General features: G+C 43.5%; 1 protein-coding gene across 5 annotated transcripts in view; it reads right to left on the reverse strand.

Moving 5' to 3' along the window:
- BTRC (beta-transducin repeat containing E3 ubiquitin protein ligase) overlaps positions 1–23,611 on the reverse strand; it is a 1,069,444-nt gene that overhangs the window by 619,330 nt on the left and 426,503 nt on the right. For 4 of the 5 annotated variants that reach the window (XM_085606470.1, XM_085606471.1, XM_085606464.1 and 1 more), the window contains one exon: positions 11,461–11,538. The exons of the other annotated variant lie outside the window; for it this stretch is intronic. In XM_085606470.1, coding sequence (XP_085462596.1) covers positions 11,461–11,538 — 78 coding nt within the window. The remainder of the gene's footprint in view (positions 1–11,460; positions 11,539–23,611) is intronic. 5 annotated transcript variants of the gene reach the window in all.

The raw sequence follows: 23,611 nt of genomic DNA on the forward strand, positions 1-23,611 counted from the left end.
CGTGTTGAGTGGGCTCGTGGGGGAATCGTTAAAGTACGTTTAGCCTTTTGATAGCAAATTTAGATACATTTAACGATCCATCTGGCTATTCCTGCTTTGGAGATAGCGTTACCTTTGTGGTGTGGGGCAAAGGCAACGAAAAGTTGTTGTGTTTTCCTAAAGGGTTTGGTCCTGTCGATATAATACATGAGGGCTCTTTTGACATCTAGTGTGTGGAGTGCCCTTTCTGCGACAGTTTGTGGGTTTTGGAAGAAAACGGGCAGTTCAATGGTTTGATTCATGTGGAACTGCGATACCACCTTTGGCATGAATTTGGGGTTGGTACGTAGTACGACCCTGTTGGCGTGGACCTGTATAAATGGCTCTTTAACGGTTAGTGCCTGGAGTTCACTAACTCTCCTCAAAGAAGTGATTGCTACTAGGAAAGCTACTTTCCAGGTAAGGAATTGAATCTCGCATGAGTGTAGAGGTTCAAAGGGTGGACCCATCAGGCGTGTGAGGACCAAATTGAGGTTCCACATCGGAGCCGGCGGGTGGCTTGGAGGAATGACTCGTTTGAGTCCTTCCAAGAATGCTTTGATGGCAGGCACTCTGAATAGAGAGAGGTGCTGCCTGGTCTTCAGATAGGCTGATATTGCGGTCAAATGGACACGTATAGAGGTGTACGCCAGATTGCATCGGTATAGGTGTAATAGGTAACAAATAATGTTTTGGATGGATGCGTCTAGCGGGTTAATGTCATTATTATTGCAATAAATGACGAACCTCTTCCATTTGGCTGCATAGCAAGCTCTGGTAGTGGGTCGCCTGGCCTCCTTAATGATGTCCATACAGTCAGGTGGCAGGTTGAGGTAGCCAAACTCTAGGACTTCAGGAGCCAGATTGCCAGGTTCAGCTGTTGCGGATCTGGGTGCTGAATCTCTCCATGGTTCTGCGTCAAATGCTCGGGTTTGATCCGTAGCCTTTGATGCGGCACCACGGAAAGTTCGAGAAAGGTGGTGTACCACGGTTGGCGCGCCCACGTTGGAGCAACCAGGACGAGCGTCAGTGAGTGTTGACGCAGTTTGCGTGCCACCAGCGGTATCAGTGGTGCTGGGGGAAAAGCGTACGCAAATCTGCCGGACCAGTTCATCCATATCGCATTGCCCTGCGACTGTGGATGTGGGAACCTGGCGGCAAAGCTTTGGCATTTTGCGTTTTCGCTTGTCGCGAATAGGTCTATCTCTGGATGACCCCACTGCTGGAAGTACGGCTGGAGTACTGATGGGTGTAACTCCCACTCGTGCATCTGGTGGCTGTGTCTGCTGAGCAGATCCGCCATCTGGTTGTCTTTGCCGGGGAGGTGTTCTGCCATGAGGAACATGTTCCTCTGAATGGCCCACTTCCACATGCTCTGAGCCAGATGAGACAACTGTGGAGAGTGTGTTCCTCCCTGCTTCTGTATGTAGTACATGGCGGTCATGTTGTCCGTCCGGATCAACACGACTTTGTTGCACAAGTGTACTTTGAATGCTTTCATAGCGAGGAAGATTGCCATCAGTTCTAGGAGGTTGATGTGCATCTTCTTTTGTTGTTGTGTCCATAGTCCCTGCACTGTGTAATGGAGTACATGAGCTCCCCATCCCTGGAGAGACGCGTCCGCCGTCAGTATTATCTGTGGGACAGGCTCTTGGAACGGTCGGCCCTTGCAAAGGTTTTGTGGATTCCACCAATGCAGAGAGTTGTATGCCCGACCGCTCACCAACACTAGGTCTTTCAACTGTCCTTGAGCCTGATTCCACTGACGTGCTAAGCACTCCTGAAGCGGGCGCATATGTAGTCTCGCGTGTGGGACTATGAAGATGCAGGAGGCCATCATGCCTATCAACTGCATGAACACTCGAGCGGGCAGGGAGTGTTGTGGATTGAACTTGGAAATTAGCATTTGCATGCTGCTGATTCTCACTAAATTTGGCTGAGCTGTGGCTGCCAGAGTGTCTATAGTTGCACCAAGGTACTGTTGTACGTGTGCGGGCTGGAGATGGGATTTTGGGTAATTCAGTGAGAACCCTAGACTGTGAAGGAGGTGAATGGTGCGGGACATGTGGCTGGCACATTGCTGGGCTGACTTCGCTTGAACGAGCCAGTCGTCCAGGTAAGGGTAGACGTGTATGTGCTGCCTCCGTAGATGTGCCGCCACAGTAGCTAGGCACTTTGTAAACACCCGTGGTGCCGTTGTCACGCCGAAGGGAAGGACTCTGAATTGGTAATGCTGTCCTTGAACAGTGAACCTGAGGTATTTTTTGTGTGATGGGTGAATGGGTATGTGGAAATACGCATCCTTGAGGTCCAGTGTGGCTAGAAAGTCTCCCTGCTTGAGCAGCGGGAGGACTTGCTGGAGAGTGAGCATGTGAAAATGCTCGGAAAGAATGTATCTGTTTAGGGGTCTCAGGTCTAATATAGGTCTGAGTGACCCGTCCTTCTTCGGTATTAAAAAGTACAGGGAGTACACCCCCGTACCTTGCTCGTGGACGGGTACGACCTCTATTGCGCCTTTTAGAAGTATACTTTGCACCTCTTGCTGTAAGAGTGTTAAGTGCTCTGAGGACATAGGACGGTTTTTTGGAGGTATTGTGGGTGGAGTGGAGGTTAGTTCTAGACAGTAACCGTATTTGATAATATCTTTGACCCACCTGTCCGTGGTGATGGAGTTCCACGTGGACAGGAACCTTTGTAGCCTTCCCCCGACAGGTGTTATGTGGTCGGGAGGAAGGGAGAGGGCGTCACTGCTTGTTCTTGGGGGAGGACCTGGTGTTGCCGTAGCCGCGTCCTCTGCCCTTTGTACTGGAGCCACGATATCCACCCCGGGTGTTTTTATCGTAGGTGGTTTGTGTATTGCTCTTGTTGTATGTTTGCTGTGACCCCTGTCCTCTACCTGCTCCTCTATTTCCGGGGCGACGAAAGGAGCCGCTCCGAAAGGACTGAGTTTGGAGAGCCCCCATGGACTTTGCAGTGTCCGTGTCCTTCTTTATTTTCTCTAGGGTGGTGTCAACCTCCGGCCCGAATAAATACAGGCTGGTTGAGTATGTTGTTTTGCACTTCAGGTTTGAATCCGGAGATTCGTAACCAGGCATGTCGTCGCAGCATGACGCTAGTGTTTATGGCCCTGGCGGCTGTGTCTGCGGCATCCAGCGCGCACTTGATGGATGCGTTTGTGAGGAGCTGTCCCTCCCTGATGAGGATCTCTGCACCTTCTCTGAATTGGTCAGGGAGATGTTGGATTAGTTGCTCTAATGTGTCATAGTGCGCTCTGTCGTAGCGAGCGAGGAGTGCTTGAGTATTGGCAATACGCCATATGTTGGCTGCCTGGGCGGCAATCCGTTTGCCAGAGGTCTCTAACACCTTGGACTCCTTGTCCGTGGGAGGAGCGTCACCTGTTGTTTGTGAGTGTGCCCTCTTGCGAGCATTCGCAACGACAATGGAATCCAGAGGTAATTGGCCTCTGATGTAAGTAGGGTCCCCAGGCGCTGATCTGTATTTTTTGTCTATCCTGGGGTTTATCACTCTTGCCCTGGTGGGTTCCTTGAAGATGTCCTTTGCTGGTTTGAGGACACCCTTCAACATGGGTAGAGTTTTTATATTTCTTTCTGAGGAAGCAAAAGTGTCCATAAGAAAGTCGTCCTCGACGGTGTCCGAGTGAAGTTGCACCCCATGATTGGCCGCAGCACGTTCAATCAGAGCGTTGAATGCTGCCGTGTCCTCTGTGGGAGATGTTTTTGCTCCATAGAGTTGCGGGTCTTGTGCATCCATAGGTGCACCTGGGTCTACAGGGTCATCCCAAGTTTGATCAGGGTCTTGCTGGCCGTCAGGGTCCATGTCTCCGGGGTAGGGGACCTGGTCACCCATGTAGTCCCCCAACGCATCCGTGTCGGAGTGTGTGGGAGAGAAGGATTGTGGATCCTGGTAGGGTGAGTGGAAAGGTTCGTAAAGAACTGGTTCTGAAGCCACAGGCAGCTTTCTTTTTAGTGGAATCCTGAAGGAGTCCAAAGCCGGCTCCGAAGTTATTTTCCGTTTGTGGATAATCATCCTGCCGGTGTCGGCGTCGATTATATGAGATGGAGACATCTCCCCAGAGTGTTCGGCAGGCGTGATTGTGGTATGGGTCACCCGTGTCCTGATTTGGAACATTTTCGGGGCCGTGGATGGTGGCAGGCCAAAAGTAATGTTGGCCGGTGTCGAAGAGGCTGCTGGAGCTTTAATTGGCTCGGAGCCCGACATGTCCTGGAGGACCATTTTCTTTTTGGTGCTTTGCGCAGCAATGGGTCGAGTCTGGAGCGCCCTCGAGTCTTTCGCACCGACCGGTTCAGTGGAGGCGGTCGTGGATTTTTTCGACGCCGGTGGGTCATCGAGTCGAGGGGCGGGAGTGGCCGTCGACTTCTTCGATGATTGTGGCTTAGATGTCGCCGTGGAAGCGGCGTGAGACGCAGCAGGCTGTTTGACCTTTGGGGTCGGAGTCGATTGCGTCGGTGCCGGGAGCCGAGCAGGTTTGGTGGTACCGACGGCCTTCTTCCTTATGTCGACTCCGACGTCGGCCGCTTCGAGTTCGGCACCGAAGTCTTGTTTGGTGCGCTCGGTGCCGATGTGTTTTGCTGGCGTCGAAGGTGTGGAGGGCCTCGATCCGACCAGCGCCACTTTCGGTTTCGGTTTCAAGTGAACCAATGCTGCTTTCGGTTTCGGTTTTAGAGAAGGGAAACCAGCCATTTTTGGCATTAATGGCTGCCGCTGAATGTCCGAGTCCGGGCCCGAGGGCGGGGCCGAAGAACTGCGGGATAAGTCTTGGGTAAGGCCCGAAGGCGATCCCTCGACCGGAGCCATAGACTGTTGCACTGGGCTTTCTTCAGTCTGAACGGGTAGGCCTTGCTCGTCACCGGAGCTACTCTCTTCGGCCCCTAAGGCCTCATCGTAGTCTCCTACCTCGGTGTCGTCTTCATCTCTGCGAAAGAGTGTTTCATCGACATCCCCCGATCCGGAGTCATGTTCGGAAACGGGACTGGAGGGTAGGTTCTCCACTTCTTCGACATCTTCGGTCTCGGCGTTGAAGATGTCGGCCGGGGCCGGTGCCGCTTGCTGCGCCTCGAGTCTCGCCGCTCGTCGATTCCGTAGAGTCTTCTTGGATCGAAATCTGGCACAGGCCATGCATGTAGATTCGTCGTGATCCGGTGAGAGGCATTTGTTGCACACCGGATGGACATCGACGTGGGGGTATTTCGCATTGCATACCGGACACCTCTTGAATGGTGTTCTCGATTCCATCGCTGATGTCGAATCGACGGTCGGGTAAGATGCGAAAGTTTGTTCTAGAAGTTAGTAAACTAACAGAGATACTATCGATACCGATCGATAACAGTACCGACGCGAGCTAAAGGCCTTTTGGCCTGAAAACAGGTTTTCCTAACTTGAGTCAAGATAACACATCAGAACCCAATGGCGGAAAAAAACAATCTGAGGATGGAGAGGATGCCCATGCGCACTGTAGTCCAGGGGAGGAGTCACCTATCCCAGGATACTTCGAAGACTCTTCCAGGACAACAACGTGCAAACATCCGGACCCAACACTAGGCGGCGATCTATGCACAGATATGAATTCAGCAGCCCACATGCCTCGAACTCAACAATATATGCATGGAGGCATGTGCTTGCAATAACAAATAACATTAACAATAACAGCAAACAGCCGTCTTGCTTTGGTATAGTAAATAGCGTATCGTTCTTTTAAAGCTCCTGGATGGTCACACCATTTAAAACCAACATGTTGGCTATCATGGCATGGCAAAACAAAACAATGATGCACTATGGACAATACCATTCCATGATGGTCATCTGGTTTAGAGGCAGTGGTCACCTGTGATATGACACACCTGCAAATAAAATGAGCAGTAAGCAAGCGATCCATTAGCATTGTCTGGGTAGCTGTAGTATGCCCTGAAAATGAAAATAAAAAGTGGAGAAGGAAAGCAATAAAAGGGATGTGTAAAAAGGGGAAATCGAAAACTGAAGAAAAGGCCAACAGTCATGGCACTGAAGTACCTCATTTTCAGGCAGAGGTGCACATAGGGTCAGACTAATTTCGTCACTCATAGGCCAAGAACGAATGCCTGAAGTTGGGTGAGCCATTCCCCAAAGCTGTATGCTGTCATGGATAGAAGTAAAGTATATATGACACTCATACAGACCAATGGCAGAAGGGGACTGACCCAAAGCCCCTCTATGTACATTTATGCACATATATTTATATACATTAGTGAATTATATATGTATTGCAAGATCTTGACAGACAACTTAACTTGTCATGTCTTTCGATGAGAATCTAGCATGATTTATCACGGTTCAAAACTTTGTTCCCTAGAATTTGTCAAAAGGGCTAGTTAGCACCTAGATTCTTGCCTAAAAATCTAATCTGTGAGGTTTAATATATAAAACAATATGTCTGTAGGCTTTAACGCCGTGCAGTACGAATCCAGCCTTAAAGACCTATTGTGTATATGCGTTTCATAATAAATAAATCTGGCCTTACTGCCTTTGTTGCAACTTTTCACAATAAAAGGATCCCACCTGTGGCATCTGACATAAAAAAAATTCCAGTGACCCAAATAGACCTATAGCCTTTACTGTTAGCTTGTCACCATAACCAACTCACAGCTCCCTTTATTGAGCTTAAGTTTTCCCCAGCAAGGCAACCATAAGGTATACAACATTTAAAATGATAAAATCCCTTCTGAGAGGGCCATGAAAGTTTTATCATAGTGTAAATCTTCTATCCAACAGTTTGTTCGAGTGAGTCACCAACACAACAACCCGTGCCTACTATGGTAATCTGCAGTATTCAATGTAACAAAATACCTACCTACACTAACAATCCACCCTTAAAAGCTTACTGCCTTTAACACATGCTTTTCACAATAAGCAAGCCAGGCCTACTAGCTTTGTCATAACGTTTCATAATAAACAGATTTGGGGCCTAACTATGAGTTTGGCAGTCCACAGGAACCGCTAAGCCCGCGGTGGCGTAGCGGCTCCCGCTGCACCGGCAGTCAGACCACTGTATTACAACTTCGGCAGTCGGACTGCCAAGGGACCGCCATCCATCTGCAGTGGTGCAGCAGTCTGGGGCACCAATATGCTGGCAGTGCCACTGAGGCACAACCAAGAATATTACAACTTTCCTGACTTCCATACTGTTCATGGCGGCAATCCCGCCATGAAAAGTGTGGTGGTCAGGAAAGTAAGGTGGCCTTTCAGGGCCCCCTGTGCCCCTCTGCATGGAGGTGCAGGCGGGGGGCACATAGTGTGCCCCCTGGATACATGCACCCAAGTTCCTGCACGGCATGGACTGCACATTTTCATGCCGTGCAGGAATGGACTTTAGCGTTCCTATTGCAGTGCCTTTATATGGCTTACTGCCTGGGTCAGCCAAACCACCACCCGCAAGACCAGGAGAAAACTCCTAATCTGTCAGGCAGTCGAGTTGGCAGTGTGGGAGCGGGGCGATGGAGAGGCGGCCTACTCCCACACCGCCAAACTCATAATCAGGCCCGAAGTCTATGGAATCTGACATAACTTTACCCAATGAATGGCCTACAGCATTTACCACTGGCTTCACACTATAATAAACACTAGTCTACTCAAGTGTGCATAAATTGCCAACCATAATGGATACAGTTCTCAAATTAAAACTATGTACGAAATTACAGTAGGCAAAACAGTATACAACCCCCTGAAAATGATGTAATAAAGATGATCACAGTGAAAATGTTCTACACTCAGGGCTTTTCATACGGAGTGACAAACTCCAAATTATTTTCCTACTACAATAATACATTAGATTTTGAGTAACAAAGTACCAATCTACAGTCTGTAACAAAGTGTGAGAACAATCCACCACTAAAGGCCTATTTGTTTTACCAATGGTTTTCACAACAAATAAGCCAGACCTCCGGCTTTTATCAGAACTTTTCATAGTAAACAGATCAGACCTATATCGTCCGGAAGAACTTTTTATAGTGAGTTAATCAAGCCTACAGTCTTTATCATTGACTTCTCACCATAACAAACTCAGGACTAATATTGTAATTGTAATTGCATTTATATAGCGCTTACTACCCTTGACGAGGCGTTGAAGCGCTTTTCGGCGAGTCGCACGCAACTCCTGAACCCAAAAAGTATTAGTGCTGAATTAGTATAGGGAAATATGAAATTAATTTGAGTGGTGGACATGTGAGTCTGTTATTTGGATTGAAAAAGGATAGTGGAGGGATAGAAGAGGGAAGGTCTTGCATTTAAATAGCGCTTGCCACCCCTGTTGAAGCGCTTTTTGGTGAGTAGCATGCTACTCTAGAACCCAAACAGAATTAGTGGTGAATTAGTACAGGGAAGTATGAAATTAATTTGAGCGGTGGACATAGGAGTCTGTTAATTGGATTGAAAAGGATAGAGGAGGTATAGAAGAGGGAAGGGTCTAGAAAGTGTTTACTTGGAGATCGTAGCAGGAGGAGGAGGTTTGGGATGAGTGAATAGGAGGTGGAGGGGGAAGAGTCAGAGGCAAGGGTTTAGAAAGGCTTATTTGGGAGGTCTGAACAGTAAAAGAGGTTTGAGATTATGCAAGGAGGGAAGAGTCTAGAAAGCGGCATTTTGGGTGTCATAGTAGTAGAACGGGGTTTGGCTCTCTGAGTCAGACAGAGGGGGTAGAGGATATATTGAGAGAGATATAGGATGAAAAATAGGGTAGTGCATTAGAGAAAATAGGAGAATGAGGTTTGGGATGAGGTAGAGAGTGGAGGTAGAGGATATATTGAGAGAAGTATAGGGTGAGATATAGGGTAGTGAATTGGAGATGCTGAATTAGGAATAAAGTAATACATTCAACGATACATAAGTACATGGAAGGTATATATGTAGAAGTGTAAGCTCTATATGTGTAAGCTTTCTCCAAAGGCAACCATCACACATACAGCCATGAAATTACAAATGCAGATACAATTACAGTTGGCAAAGCAAAACACTACCTCTCCTAAAATGGCCTAACAAGGATTATCACAATTCAAATCTTCTATCCCTATAGTTAGTCAGAGAGGGAAATCAACACTAAAGCCCTTACCTTCTTCGGTAATGTGTGAGATTCCATGCAACAAAATACTTCCCTGCAGGGTTTAATAAAGAGTAATAACAATCTAGCCTTCAATGGATATTGATTTTAACATTTGAGTTTCATGATACATACGACAGCCTTCTGCCTTTCTTATAACTTTTCATAATAAACAGATCAGACTGAAGTGTTCATCTTTGGCTTGGATGTCTTGACATCATACCAAACTCAGTTGTCCTGCTGTATTAAGCATGTGTTTTCCCACAAGGCAAAAAGTGTAATGCAAGCACTTTTTTTCAGTGGTAGCACGCATCTGCCCAATTAAATGATGTACTCAAGGAAGCCAACAGATGGCTGGAACCAAAGCGCCTATCTCAGAAGTACTTCCGAAAGTTTTTTTTCTTTCAAGCACATAAGGTACAGATACAGTTGCACTGTCAAGCAAGACCTAAAAAAAAAACTCAGTTGACTACCCACGAATGGGTAAAAAGTACAGACACAGAAGTTAATGTCAGTGACGGGTTTAGCTTTCGTTAAATGGCCCCCAGGAAACATATTGCTGCTGGTGATCATATGCACGGAAGGAGTAGATGTTTGATGAGTACATTTCTTGCATTCCAGAGAGCATTCGTATTACAGAAAGGGCAGTTGGCCTCTTTTGCCTTATTAAACAAGCAGACATGTGTATGTTACCTGACACAAATCCCTCATTTACACCAGGGAGTGGCCTCACTAAGTATGGGAATCCTAGTTGGTCATGCTCAGATCCACATGCCAGAACCCAGGCACTTCTGCATGGGGATGGAGAATTTAGACCATCAAAGTTGTTGGTGTACATTTTGCGCATCCCAGGTGGCTTGCGATGGCGCATGGAGGGTAACATGGATCCCAGGTACACCACCTGTTTACCTTTCAAAACTGCAATTCTCCCAAAAGCATTCAGGCAAAGCCTCAACCAATGGGCAATTCCTGTCAGTTACCCAGAGCCAAATCCAAGGGCGTGCAGCCTACTCACAAATGAGGAACCCTGCGCCCTCCGCCTGAGGAACGGCAGTGGGCTCCGATCAGGGTGTGTGCACAATAGGACTGCATCCACCCTGGTGGGGACCATCTGCCCAATCCACTCCAAATCTTGGCAGAGCAGGTGTTGTAGCCCATGTGATGAATGAATTGTACTTGAATGGCACATAGCGTCATGGCCAAACACCAGCAAAGCACTTTTTTGAGAAATAAAAAGGGATAGCTTTAAGTTGGCATGCACAGTGCTACTAAAGAGACAGTGTCTGTGTATTAAATATTAACTAGGCACCCTATGTCGGAGTGTGATGTGAGCGGTGTCAGCAGAGACCTGTGGTGGATGGGTCATTACTGAGCATGCTTCGTCAGCTGTGAATGACGCTACTGAGATCCAGGATCATGATGTATTGCTGTTAAAGAGATACCTTTGTAAAAGACTGATCATAACGCATGCCAGTAGAGCCAAAGGCACTCTTGATCATTAGGAAAACATGTTTTTGTTGCTGTCTATCAAAACAGAGATGATGTGAGGATGAGCGGCGGATTGGCAGGACTGCAGCGAGATGCTCCTCGTCAGCTCAAGCACCATCTTTGAGAAGTGAAAGAGCAGTGGTTTACCTCTGATCCATTTTCACCCTCAAATCCTGTATAGCGAAACTATTCAGAATAAAGGTTCCAATCTTCATTAATTAGTGTATTCCTAATTAGCACATGCTTATTATGAAAATATTATGCTAAGTGAAGAAAATGGGTTCAAAGAGCAATTTGCAGCACACTGTATTGGATCATATGATTTGGCAACTAACCAGGCCAGACCACCATTCTTTTGCTATATGCGCTAGGTACAACAAATGAGCCTGCTGCTAAATTTCTATTCGGTAGGCTACGAGGCGATGCACAGCGCTTATTAAACCTGGAACTGGGCCACCATTACTGTACTGCAGCATAGCAGACTGACGTACAGCAAATGCGACAGATTCTCGAGCACCCCCTTCGTTTTTGAGCACAGCAGACATTCGATTTAAGCCACTAGAAGTTTAAAATGGCTTTTAGCACAATGCCATACAACATCACAAAACTCCTTTTATTTAATAAGGAAAGGTTAAAAATCCCTCTGCACCTTGGAACTGGCTAGGAGTAATGGCAAGATGACTGGATAGACAAACGTAGTCAACAATCTCTTATAGCCTAAGGAGCAATCCCCTTTGTCAGTGAACTCCAGTACCAAAACCAACAACTGCAGAGTCAGTTTGAGTATGATCATTTTCATAACATCCAGAATGATTTATCTGAAGGAAAATCTCGTTGCATGCATAGCGTACCTTTCTGATGGTACTTTTTTCTGGCACGATTTTCCTAGGGGGCTCATCGTTAGTACAGTCTTCTCTCGCCGAGGAATTCTGTAGAAGGAAAGGAATCCACATTTCATTTTTCTCATTAATATCAGGAGTTTTTAGTGGTGGCCACATCCTCTTGGACAAATCCTAAGAGAGCTTGATTAACACAATACGCATGTTAGAAACAAGGATTGTTGTAGCCACAAAATATATCTGAGGGTGAGAACATTTACCTTACAGAAGTACTCCTACTTTCTGAGAAAAAGGAGGGAGAGCAGTTGAAGAAAAAAAGCGGCACAAGGATCACATTTAAAAAATGCAAAGTGCATATTTTCTCACACAGCTTGAGGAAAACCAATATAGCACCAACAACAGCGTCAATAGCATGCTATTACAAGGTATCCTGCACATGCCCCACTGTTAGCAAATGGTTTATCTGGAAGTCATTGTTGGTATTAAATCCCAGACCTTTGTTACTCAGCTATAAAAATTCACTAGCCAATGTGAAACTGAACTGCTTAACAAAGGGTTCGACAGAAACATATTCGGCACATGATTCGTTTCGGACGATTCACATTCAGTGCATTCATGACAGAAATGGAAGCAGAATAGAGTGATTCTTCCTGTGCAAGAAAAATATTCCCGCAGCAGAGAATGCTAAATTAAAGAATGTTTTGCTAATTTAGTATCAATAAGTAGAGATTTTTTTTAAATGGCTTTTAGACTGATGTTGGCTGAGGCCTGCCTCGCATTAATCATGTCACTCTATGATTGGCTGCTTCACATTAGCGACACCCTCACAGCCTCTTGTAGCACTTAGATCTCAGTACCAGAGAGTGAAGGACCCGCGAAGATGGGACGGCCTAACTGAATGCTTGCAAAATTCAGCTTAAATGTGTGTAATAGATGGTTTGGCCACAAAGCCCGACAAGTAGACCTAAAGTCATATTTTTAATAATAAAATGAATTCACGAAAAGCTTCTTTAACATAAAAATGTTGTATGAACTATCCGTCAGTAATTTATTTTAAACAACCTATTACTAAAAATGTTCTAGGAAAAAAAATCTCGACCTTGGAAAAAATATTTCATCAGTACTGGGATCAATATTCCTGAAATGCAACATTTACAATTGTTTAATACTCTTAAAGTGGAGGTGTGAAGGGTCACGATTCCTTCCCTCTCCCTTCTTATTATCGAATTACCCTCTCCTTCTCTCCATCCTCTGCATGCCTCTCTCTGAGTGGTGCCTCCTCTAAGCCACATGACTGTCTCCTTTATTGTCTAGTATTTAATCTCAGCAGAACTACCCACTCCTCGTTTATTAGACCACAACCCCCTCTTTGAAACCATTTCCTGCACCCGAACAATTCTAGTGTCATCCCAACGATTTGAGTGAACTGACATAGACCCCACTCGTGATTACACCGACCTCCTATTAATCTAATCTGCCACAAAGAAACAGATGTAAACACACAGCACTGGTTTCCTTGAGAGCACCAGACCAAGCCCATGCCCAATGACTACTGTCTACATCACGAACCTTGGGTACCGGAGCAGGGTGCTACTCGCCTTACAGTGCATCGCCGCCTCGTCAAAGGGAAGCAAGCACTATAAATGCACCTACAATACCACAATGCACTGTACTGTGGGGTCGTAACAAAAGCTGTAACGAGTGAAGAGGCAGACAGAGAAAGCACCATGCACTACAAAGTTAATGCTGCAAAATCCTTAATTCTTTTTGCTATTGTCAGTGAGGGTTAATGGGAGCCTCAGATCGGAGAATTCCAATCTGGTTGGCAGATGGATAGGTTTGTTAAAACATCATAACTATAACTTGCCTCTGGGCAGAGCTGAGTTCAATATAACATCTCCGTTGAGCCGAACCATTCCGCTCCCTAGCATAGGGGGAGACATCATAAAAAAGTTCATTTCCTTGCCTTCTTTTATGCTTGTATGAAAAGCTGATTGATTGCCCTGGTGTGTCGGGCCCTCTATCCTCACATTTCCTCTGCTGTTGTAGATTTTGCATGCTAATATAATCATTCTCCCTCTCGAGACATTAGCAAATAATCAAATGAAAAACAGGATCATAATTTACTGAGATTCGGGCAATTCTCTATGCAAATTTGACTTGTTATTGCTGCTGCCTCGTTAATCTATCTGAATGCCTTTGACAAACTCCTTTGATTTATGAACTCGTGACAAGTCCAATGTGTGTATATTTTGCTCGATTGACATTATCATTAAGAGTGGGTGGACGGCGCGCGCATGAATGGCTGATTTTATTCGCTGGTGTCTGCTGCTCAACAGCTGAGCGTCTCCTTCTCACAAAGCCCCAGAGCGCCGCGCTCTTCGCATCCACCCGTCCATTCATCATCTCGATGTTAATTGGCCCAGGCTTTAAGCAAATTTCCAACACGCTTTAAAGGCGCCATGACACTGATTACTGACCCTCTGCCATACGGCGCCTATTGATTAACCTGACAGAGATGATGAGCTCACGGGAAACTAGGTATGCGGACCTCGGAAGAATATCTAGAAACGCCCTCCGTTCAGGGAACACGTCCTGCCATCAGTATGGCTTTCCAGAGCCTGCGCGCAGCGCGACGTCGGTCCTCACAGATAATTATGCTTTCGACGCAGGCAGGCCTTATGCGATCTGTCTCTATCCTTGAACAATTCTAGCAACTGATTACTATTCTATATCACCCCAGTATGTTGTTTTATTATACCCGTTTTATCATGTGTAGTTGCACGCATGGCAGCGGGTTAAGCATTTTAGTAAGTGTCGCATGTAAATATTCAGGTAGGGACAGAATCGCGTTTTTTCCAGGCTCCTGAAATGGCAAGAACTGGCGAGCTCGACGCATGGTGGGGATACGAAGTGGGCTGCTGAAGAGACTGGGTGGGGTAATGGCCGGTGTCCTGGGAAAGAGGGGCCAATGTACTGGGATGGTATATTCTCCGACCCAAAGTAGATCACAGCGTTTGCACCTTTTTCATTACATGCATTCACAAAGATGTAGAATTGCTGGTTAATTCAGTAATCCCTGTTGCCAGCACAAAAGTAGACACAATGGAAATGACATGCTAGTCCCGTACCTTTTAATTCAGACAAACCTAAATAAAAGGCAGCCACCCACACATTTAGCTCTCTGACTTCCTAACAATAAGCTAACAAAATCAACAACACAATTAGCAAACGAAGGAGTTACAAATTATTTGTGAAAGTACATTTACATGTAAATTCCTCAAAGTCTCATTTTCCACCTGTAAAACGTCTCCCTGTGTTTATGGCTGCTAATGAATTATTTGAAAATGAGACAGGTCTATTTTAAGTGCTTTCCAAAATTATAATGAACATCAATTAGTCTATAATTATAAAGCACTGTATGTATTTATTCGGTAATTTGCAGTTTAAGAGAAAATGCAGCTCATGCAACAAAACAATGTGCAGCATAGATGGAGAAGGTAGGGAGGGTCTCTTCTTGATTGGCCAAGGGTGACCAATCAAGAAGTAGAAATTATGAGCACAGCCATGGAGAGTAGGCAGCGTTGGAAGAGGTAGTGTCGAGCGTAAAAGAGGTTGGTAGAAGAACAATCTGCTGGGACAAATATCGCAATGTGACAAGCCAATGACCGGTCGCTTGGGTCATGCAAATTTTCATACCAATTCATTTTTTATGTAACAATAGTTAATAAACTTGGCAGCTAATTTTTGCAGGGAAAGCAGTTTAGTCCAGAATAATGCACATGCAAGAGGGTCTGGGGGGGCGGGGAGGGAGTAAAAGTGTCACCTAAGATGTTCAGTAACCTTGTTGATGGTACGGTGTGTTTCATGAAATTAGTTAGATGCTAGCGTGGGATTTAAACCCAGATATTTGAAAGAGAGTTATCTGCAAAACAGCAATCTTTAACTCATACTTACTGTAAAAGAACAGTTTCATTTTAATGTCATTAGCCATCACTATTGGCTTGTGTAGGCGAGTGACGAAATACCTATTCATTTTTCAAAGTGAACTAAAAAAGTTTGGAAGTCATTTACCTGATTATGCTCAAACTGTCTATTCATATTACATTTGCTGACAAGGGTCACATGTCATCAATATATCAAAGAATGTATATGTGTGTGTGTGAGAGCAAGTGTGAGTGAGGGATTGTATATTTATTTATTTAAGAAGCCAAATTCTGTCAAAATACGCATTTGACGCACTTGGCTGGGCATAGCTGTAGGTGCAATGAGCAAGTACAAGGTAAAACAATCCTCAATTATTTGTATTTTTCTTCTCTGTGAGCAGTGTTGGACTCATATCAGATGCAGGCATGCAGAGCTGTTCCTACCCTGGAAACTGAGCTGTGTTGCAGCCATCAAATATGTGGCTTTGAAACACCCTCATAACACAAGCCACCAGGTCTACAATACTCCTGCATTTAAATAGGAAACACTTGGCCCAGGGTGGAAATTACAATTATGATTCACAAATTGCAGTCTTTTTCTCCATAAGTTATGTTTTAACTGGTGCCAATTACAAAGCGATGATACTCCAAAGCTGTATATGTATTCCCTATTTTTTCCAGAGACAGCATACATTCAATTATGCTTTTGCTTACATGTTTATTGAAGCTATAATGACTAATGGGGAGCGCATTTGCTGATAGTTAATACCCTGGTGGAAGTTGACTGCCTGAGGCAAGTGCCCTTGACTCACTAGGGCATTAAAGAAAACGTCTAAAGCAGAAGGCAAGCCAGCTATAAAAGAAAGCCAAATAGCAGTGCGTTGTAAAGGCTGTTAGCAGATCTGAACTCCCCTGCCACAAGAGTAGCAGCATTTTCCTGGCAGTTAATTCAGTTGGTAGCCATGTCACAAGGGAGGTATGTCGCCAATCAGAATAGACATTTCACATCCCACTGAGCAAGGGCACAAACGTTCAAATTAAAATATTACGCCCATTTCATTGTGTCACTTTTAATGTCGAATATTCTACATGATATGGTGCAACAGACATCAATATAATGATGGCATTGGAGACTTTGAAAGCATATTTTGACCGCACTCAGAGAGATATAAATCAAAATACAACCCTGTGTGGCAATTTCATGAATTTCATGACCAGAGACAACGAAGACAGGGCTACTTGTGACTTACGAAGCATCAGCACATTTCAGTTCATAGAATAAGGGCCTTTAAATTTAAAACACGAGGCACACAAATGCACCATTGAAAAACCACTGTAACGCAAACAGAGAAGTAATTTGCCAACTCCTAGAGGTAAGTTTCTTTACTTCCATGAATACCATTATTTTACGTAGACACAATTAAAAAGGTATTAAATCCACTGTTTGTCTACCAACCCCCCTTGTTCATGTCAAGTGGCTGTAGAAACGTAGGTATTATTCTTTGCTTTTTTACATGTATAATGTGAAAGCTTGATAAAAAAAAATCATCCAGTGAAATTAATCTATCCATGAGAAACAATTTGCAACTCTCTGTGACCTATCCACAAAAAGCAACATTAACCAAATCATTTTCAAAACAAAAATGTCTGTACTTACGTTTGGTATGAGATGCTGGTGCAGTAAAGTTAGTATGTGAGTGTTTTTACTACCCTATGTGTTTTTACAAGAAAGAGTGACAAAATAAAACATTGAGAGCAAACCGGCTTATTCAACAAAATGGAGACGCAAAAGTAAAATACGAAATCATTAGGACTCCAAAATGAAAAAAGCCCATCATGGTTATTTAAGAAACTGTGTTGTTTCCAGAGCTTAATGGTCTGTTCTTTACTGTAGCCATGAAGGGCGTGATATATTTCAATACATCTATTTCAGTTTATCAACTTAATTTTGACTCTCAATGTGTAGAACAAAAAACAGGGAGCTCTAATTTCTGTCATGTGGAGAATCAATTAACAAACACAAACTTTTTTTTTATTTCTTCAAACTTTAAGTGACTGACATATTTTGGAGAGACTCGAGAGAATGAATAATTTGAATGTGCGCTGTAAAGAAACAAGAAGCTCAAGAGTATAAGCAAACGTTTTCTTACAGCTAGATACCAGAGTCCAAAAATGTTTGTACTTTAAAGAAGTATTTAAATAAAACAACGGTGTACCTATGGAAGAATGAAACAAGGTGTCCAATTGATGATGAAAACGTCCACTAATGCTACTTTTAAAGTATCCCAATTCCACCTTTACAACTAGCTGTGCTTCGAAAAAATGATAGAACAAAAAAAAGGTAACTTCCCCAAATGCAATTACAGTGGAACATCTTCTTTCAAAAGGTATGGAGTTGTCCATATAGTTCTAAACATTACATAGATCTTCGCAATAGGACTGGTGGGGATGGGGTTTGAGATGAAAAGTAGTCCTACAATGTGTTTATTGTAAACATGTTCTAAACCGAAACGAAGATGAAAAAAAGGATTTAAAATCTGGTACTAATGTGGGCGAAGCGAGAAATGGTTGAGAGATCATAACGAATGGTCCACCACAGAAGAAATCAGACTGATATATGTTAGAAAAGATGACAAGTTTATAGATGATTTGTAGTTATAGAGTATGTTTTTGAGGACATTTTTTCCACACCAGGACAGAAACCTTATATGATTCAAAACAATATGAAAAACACTGAAAATATATGAAAAATCTCGTGCAAAACCATAACCACGAGCTTGATGTCCTTGGAACCTCTTACTCCTATTTTTTAACAAAGTGCATAGGACACCCTTCATCAAATTCAAAAGACTGAGATTGTATCTGACATCAGTTTATGTCAGTAACGCCAGTTCACTATCTCGAGTATGTCTTGGGCTTTAAAGTAAATATGCTCTCTTAAAATGCTAGATGGATGGAATCTCCAAGCTCTGCTTTCGGGGTTTTAAAATTAGGTAATAGCTTTCTCTAGTTAAGGGATTAATAATTTGTGTATACATTTGTCTAATAAACTAACATGTTACCATTCCGTTCTGAAATGCCCTTACAGAACCGGTAAATTGCCACTACATTATTGCACATAGGACCAAGACAGAGCTGTCAATTTGCGAATGCACATCCACACACTTCGTCCGTCGGGAAGTAATTTGCAGTTTCTTAGTATACTAAGGGGTGCTCTCCAAGCATTAAAGCCTCCCTCCGCATTTAGGAAACTAAACTAACTCTCTAGGGAGAAAAAAATCCCCTCTGAGGTCCACAGATGTATTACACAAATGCTGAGGCACATCCATAACCATTAATATAAATGGGGTGACCCAGAGAAACGTCAAAGGACCTGGGTATCGATAGGTACAGAAAACAATAGGTCCTAGACAATATTATTAAACATTAGAATCAATGTTGATAATTTTTCTTTACATTGAATTTATGTTCTTGGCACACCATTGACGGATCTCCTTTTGGGGGCACACCGGCTGCCTACCCTATCACTGGGGGCTACACATTTTGAACTTAGGTTCCCTTTATCCCTGTCCTGAGGAAGACCTGTAGCTGAGGAGATTACTTACCCTTTTGCGCCTGGGTCGAAACGTCGACGAATCTCCCCCCCCCGCTGGGCCTGCACTCTATGTACCCCATCCCCTACCACGTTCACAGATGAAGTATCATTGTGCTTCAACTAAGAACAAATAACGACTAAGACTTGAATGATATCAGGGGCAGGCCTGCTAACATAAGGATTTTGGCCTTAACAGTTCTTATATATATTTTAAAAATATTGGTTTTCAATTTCTCGGATTCTCTTCTTTCACTAGAGCACCAACTTTTCACTTCTTCTTTTCACTCCTTGATAGTAACCCCCTTCCTTCTTAAGAAAATTGTATGTTTTGAATTGAATTATGGATGATTGATTACGAATAAATTAATGTTTTTCGGCATAACTACATCCGAGGGTACTGTTTCATTAACGAGGAATGTTTTTTGGCTATGTTTTCCTTTTTTTCTTTTCTATTGCAGGATTCAATCATTTTTTGAAGAAAAACTATCAACATTGATTCTAATGTTTAATAATATTGTCTAGGACCTATTGTTTTCTGTACCTGAGGCACATCCATAATCAGTCCAAGTTTGTAAAGTAGGCATTAACCATCATAGTAAGAGAGAGGAAGTCCACAAGTTGATCTTTGTTTCCTTCTATGTGTTCTTTATTTCTTGTCAAAATCCATTACATAAGCAACAGGCAGCCTGTTTGACAGTATTCTTTAACCCCAAAAAAGGTTAAAGAATTCCTGGACCTAAAGAGCCAAGGATAAAATGAATGCTATGTACCCTCATTCTTCACAACAGGAAACAAAAATGAGAAAAGAATCATCCTGACAAAACCCAGAAAGAAGGAGTTCCAGATCTCACCCTAATACAATCAAGATGAAAGAATCATCAACGCAAGGTCTGGGAATACAATCCATGCATCAACAAAAGATGAACAATAGTCCATCACCAATGCAAGAACCTTGATTGGACAAAATCATTATCCAAAGGATATCCAAAGCATTACAAAAGAAGACAAGACAAAGCCAATACTGATTTGAACCCTGTCATAGTCAATGATGCAGCAATCCAGAACTATATAAACTCTTATATAGATCCCACTCAATAATACATACACATCCCTTGCATGTAAGGAGATATATGTATATGTAACCGGTATAACACACCAGAGACTTCAAGGGGACAGAAAACTTAGACCCGTTTGCTGGTATCAACTGCCAGACCCAAAGGAGCTTAAAAGCATGCCCTCGCAAGGCCTTCAACGCCGTGACCCTACAGTCGAAACACAAGTTCAAGCCAAAGACACGCTCAACGCACCAAAAGGAAGCAAGAAAAAAGAAGTAAACGCACCTTAGGATACTTAGACAGCATTGGCAGGATTTAAACTCTTGACCTTTGAAAACCTGCACCAACAGAGCACAAGACTTACCATCGAGCTATAGCTCCTTCCATTAGGATACATAGACAGCATTGGCAGGATTAAAACTTTTGGCCTTTGAAAACCTGTACCAACAGAGCACAAGACTTACCATCGAGCTATAGCTCTTTCCATAACTAAGGATGTGAAACACAGCAGCACAATTTGTTATGTATACTCCATGTACAAAAAGCCAATCTTTATACCATATATACCCTGCAAGAAACAACAGTCATGATTCTTCACAAACTGAGAAATGCAGAAAATAATAGGTACATCCTCTCCAGAAGACAGGTAATGTTGATCAGACAGAACCAGGCATACCAAAAACATCATAGGAACATAACAAGAAAAGCTTTCTATAAAGCCAAACAGCCTCATATCTTCAAAGGCTCTCACTGGGTATTGAAACAGGTTATTAATACTCATACCTTTATGGATGTTTGGCGACCTTGTCGGAGGCCTAAGCGGACCGACGCCTAGGACATATTGTTTGTGGCTAAGGACAACAAGCCTTTAAATGTATTTTGGCCTTCGGACAAGTTGGCCAAACCCCTGCAGCACATACCCTTTGGCTGCCAATTTACAGCACCACAGTATGGAGCAGGGATCGGAATTACCTGCAGTCGAGGTAACATTTGCGCCTTTACTAGACACTGTTTCTTTGCCAAAGAGGAAGAACTCACTAGCGCATGAATTTAAAAGAATGCAAAGCATATACTCTGCGTCTCCCAGCGCAACGCTTCAACTTGCTGAAGCACCCACCAATTACTCAAAGAGTAGAAACCAAAAAGTCCCTATACACTAGCCTGAATACTGAAGAATAAAGCCATGCAAATTGTATACTGAACTGCTTCAAAGAAGCATGTGACAGATATGCTTCCATTCTGGAAATCACTTCTCTTAATGATAGACTCTTGAGCAGAAAGTCCATCCTCAGAGGCAAAATCACACTGTGAGTCTGTGTGCATTTGGGTAAGGATTGTGAGAGAAGCATTTGGTAACATCGTGTATTTGCTGACATATACCTGTTTTAAAACCGGTCATGTTGTGAAGTTTTAGTAGCATTAGAAGCCAGTCTTTGCTTATGCTTTGATTAAATGAGTCAGGCTTTGACACAAAAGTGCAGTCCTGAAATATGAAGATTGTGTGCAGTTCGCTTAACACTTCCACAGTAGTGAATGATTTTTGGTAAACTCCTAGGTATAGTGGTTGTTGTCTAGAATTACACTGTGAGTCTGTGTGCATTTGAGAACCACTGTGAAAGAAGCATTTGGTAACATCGTGTATTTGCTGACAGATAACTAATTTAAAACCTCTCATGTTGTCAAGTTTTAGTAGCATTAGAAGCTAGTCTTTGCTTATGCATTGATAAAATGAGTCAGGGTTTGACACTAAGGTGCACTACCATGTACTATTCTGTTCACTGTGGCAGAACTGAAAATTTAAAAGTTTTACCTAAGCACTGTCCTAGAAGTAGTCTGATTATTTAGTCAGTTTCTAAGTACCAAATAGATTGCTTCAAATAAAAGTGTTCTGACATACTATACACTTGTCTTTTACACCTTCTATTCCCTAGTCAGTATCCATACACTTCCAGGAAACATCCTGTCACTTTCTTTGCAGTCCTCTAGAGACCCATTCAACAGCATGTACTAATCCATTGACTGTGCCAAAACTCAAACACTTATAAATTCACCTAGACACTCTCTTTCCATTACTCTAATGATTCAGTCACTGCCTAAGTATTCATGCACTGAGCCAGGTCTTAGCACATGGACTACGTCAAACCCATATCCACTATGCATGCAGTCCTCTAACCACCTACACACTTGTCTTTCACACCTTCAATTCCCCAGTCAGTATCCGTTCACTTCCAGCAAACACCCTGTCACTGCCGTTGCACTTCTCTAGTGACCCATTCAGCATCATGTACTAATCCATTCACAGCGCCAAACCCTAATAAATTCACCCAGGCACTCTCCTTGCAGTACTCTAATCATTCAGTCAGTACCCAAGTACTCATCCAGTGACCCAGGCCTTAGTATATGGACTGCTTCAAACCCTTATCCTCTATGTATGCAGTCCTCTAACCACCTACACAATTGTCTTTCACACCTTCAATTTCCTAGTCAGTATCCATACACTTCCAGGAAATACCCTGTCACTCTCTTTGCAGTCCTCTAGTGACCCATTCAGCACCATGTACTAATCCATTCACTGTGCTAAAACCCAAACACTTATAAATTCACCAAGATACTATCTTTGCAGTACTCTAATCATTCAGTCAGTGCCTAAGTATTCATACACTGAGCCAGGCCTTAGCACATGGACTGCTTCAAACCCCTATGCACTATGCATGCAGTCTTCTAACCACCTAGACACTTGTCTTTCACACTTTCAATTTCTTAGTCAGTATCCATACAGTCCAGCACTTGTCACTGCCTTTGCACTCCTCTAGTGACCCATTCAGTACAAAGTACTAATCTATTCCCTGCGCGAAAAGCCTAGCACTTATAAATTCACCTAGGCACTCTCCTTGCTGTACGATAATCATTCAGTCAGTACCCAAGTAGTCATGCAGTGAGCCAGGCCTTAGCACATGGACTGCTTTAAATGCCTATGCAGTATGGATGCAGTCCTCTAATCACCTACACAGTTGTGTTTCACACCTTCTATTCCCTACTTCGTATTCATACTCTTCTAGCAAACACCCTGTGAGTCACCCAGTGCGTCTCCTTATAGTACTGTAATCATTTAGTCAGTTAGCATGTAGTCTTTTAGTGAGGTAGGCTTTAGGGCATGAACTGCTTCAAAGTAGTATGCACTTTGCATGTAGTGTTTTAATGATCCTCACACTTGTGGTTCAGGGCTATAGTTTCATAGTCAGTTTTTATATAAAATGTGTTTGTACAGTAATGGAATAGTATAAATTTGAAAGTTATTAATATACATTTATTTGTGATTCTTTTTTACAGATACAGAACAGGAGTGTTTCTCATCTGTTTGCACTCTTCTCGTGCAAGATTGTTTGGATGAAGGGTCCTTAGGTGTTTCATCATACTTTCTGTGCCGCACGAGTATTTTTTGTTAGGATCTCCTCGTAACAGAACTCTTTGGCAAATCTTGCGAGTGAAGAAGGAGGCATTGGTCTTTGTTTGCTCCTTGGAAAAAGTAAAACATTTCCTCACCACTGAAGAAAAACGTTGTTGGTGTGGTGCCTTCTGCAAAACAT

The sequence above is a fragment of the Triturus cristatus genome, chromosome 1_2 (genome assembly GCF_964204655.1).
Source record: "Triturus cristatus chromosome 1_2, aTriCri1.1, whole genome shotgun sequence".
NCBI classification, from domain to species: Eukaryota; Metazoa; Chordata; class Amphibia; order Caudata; family Salamandridae; genus Triturus; species Triturus cristatus.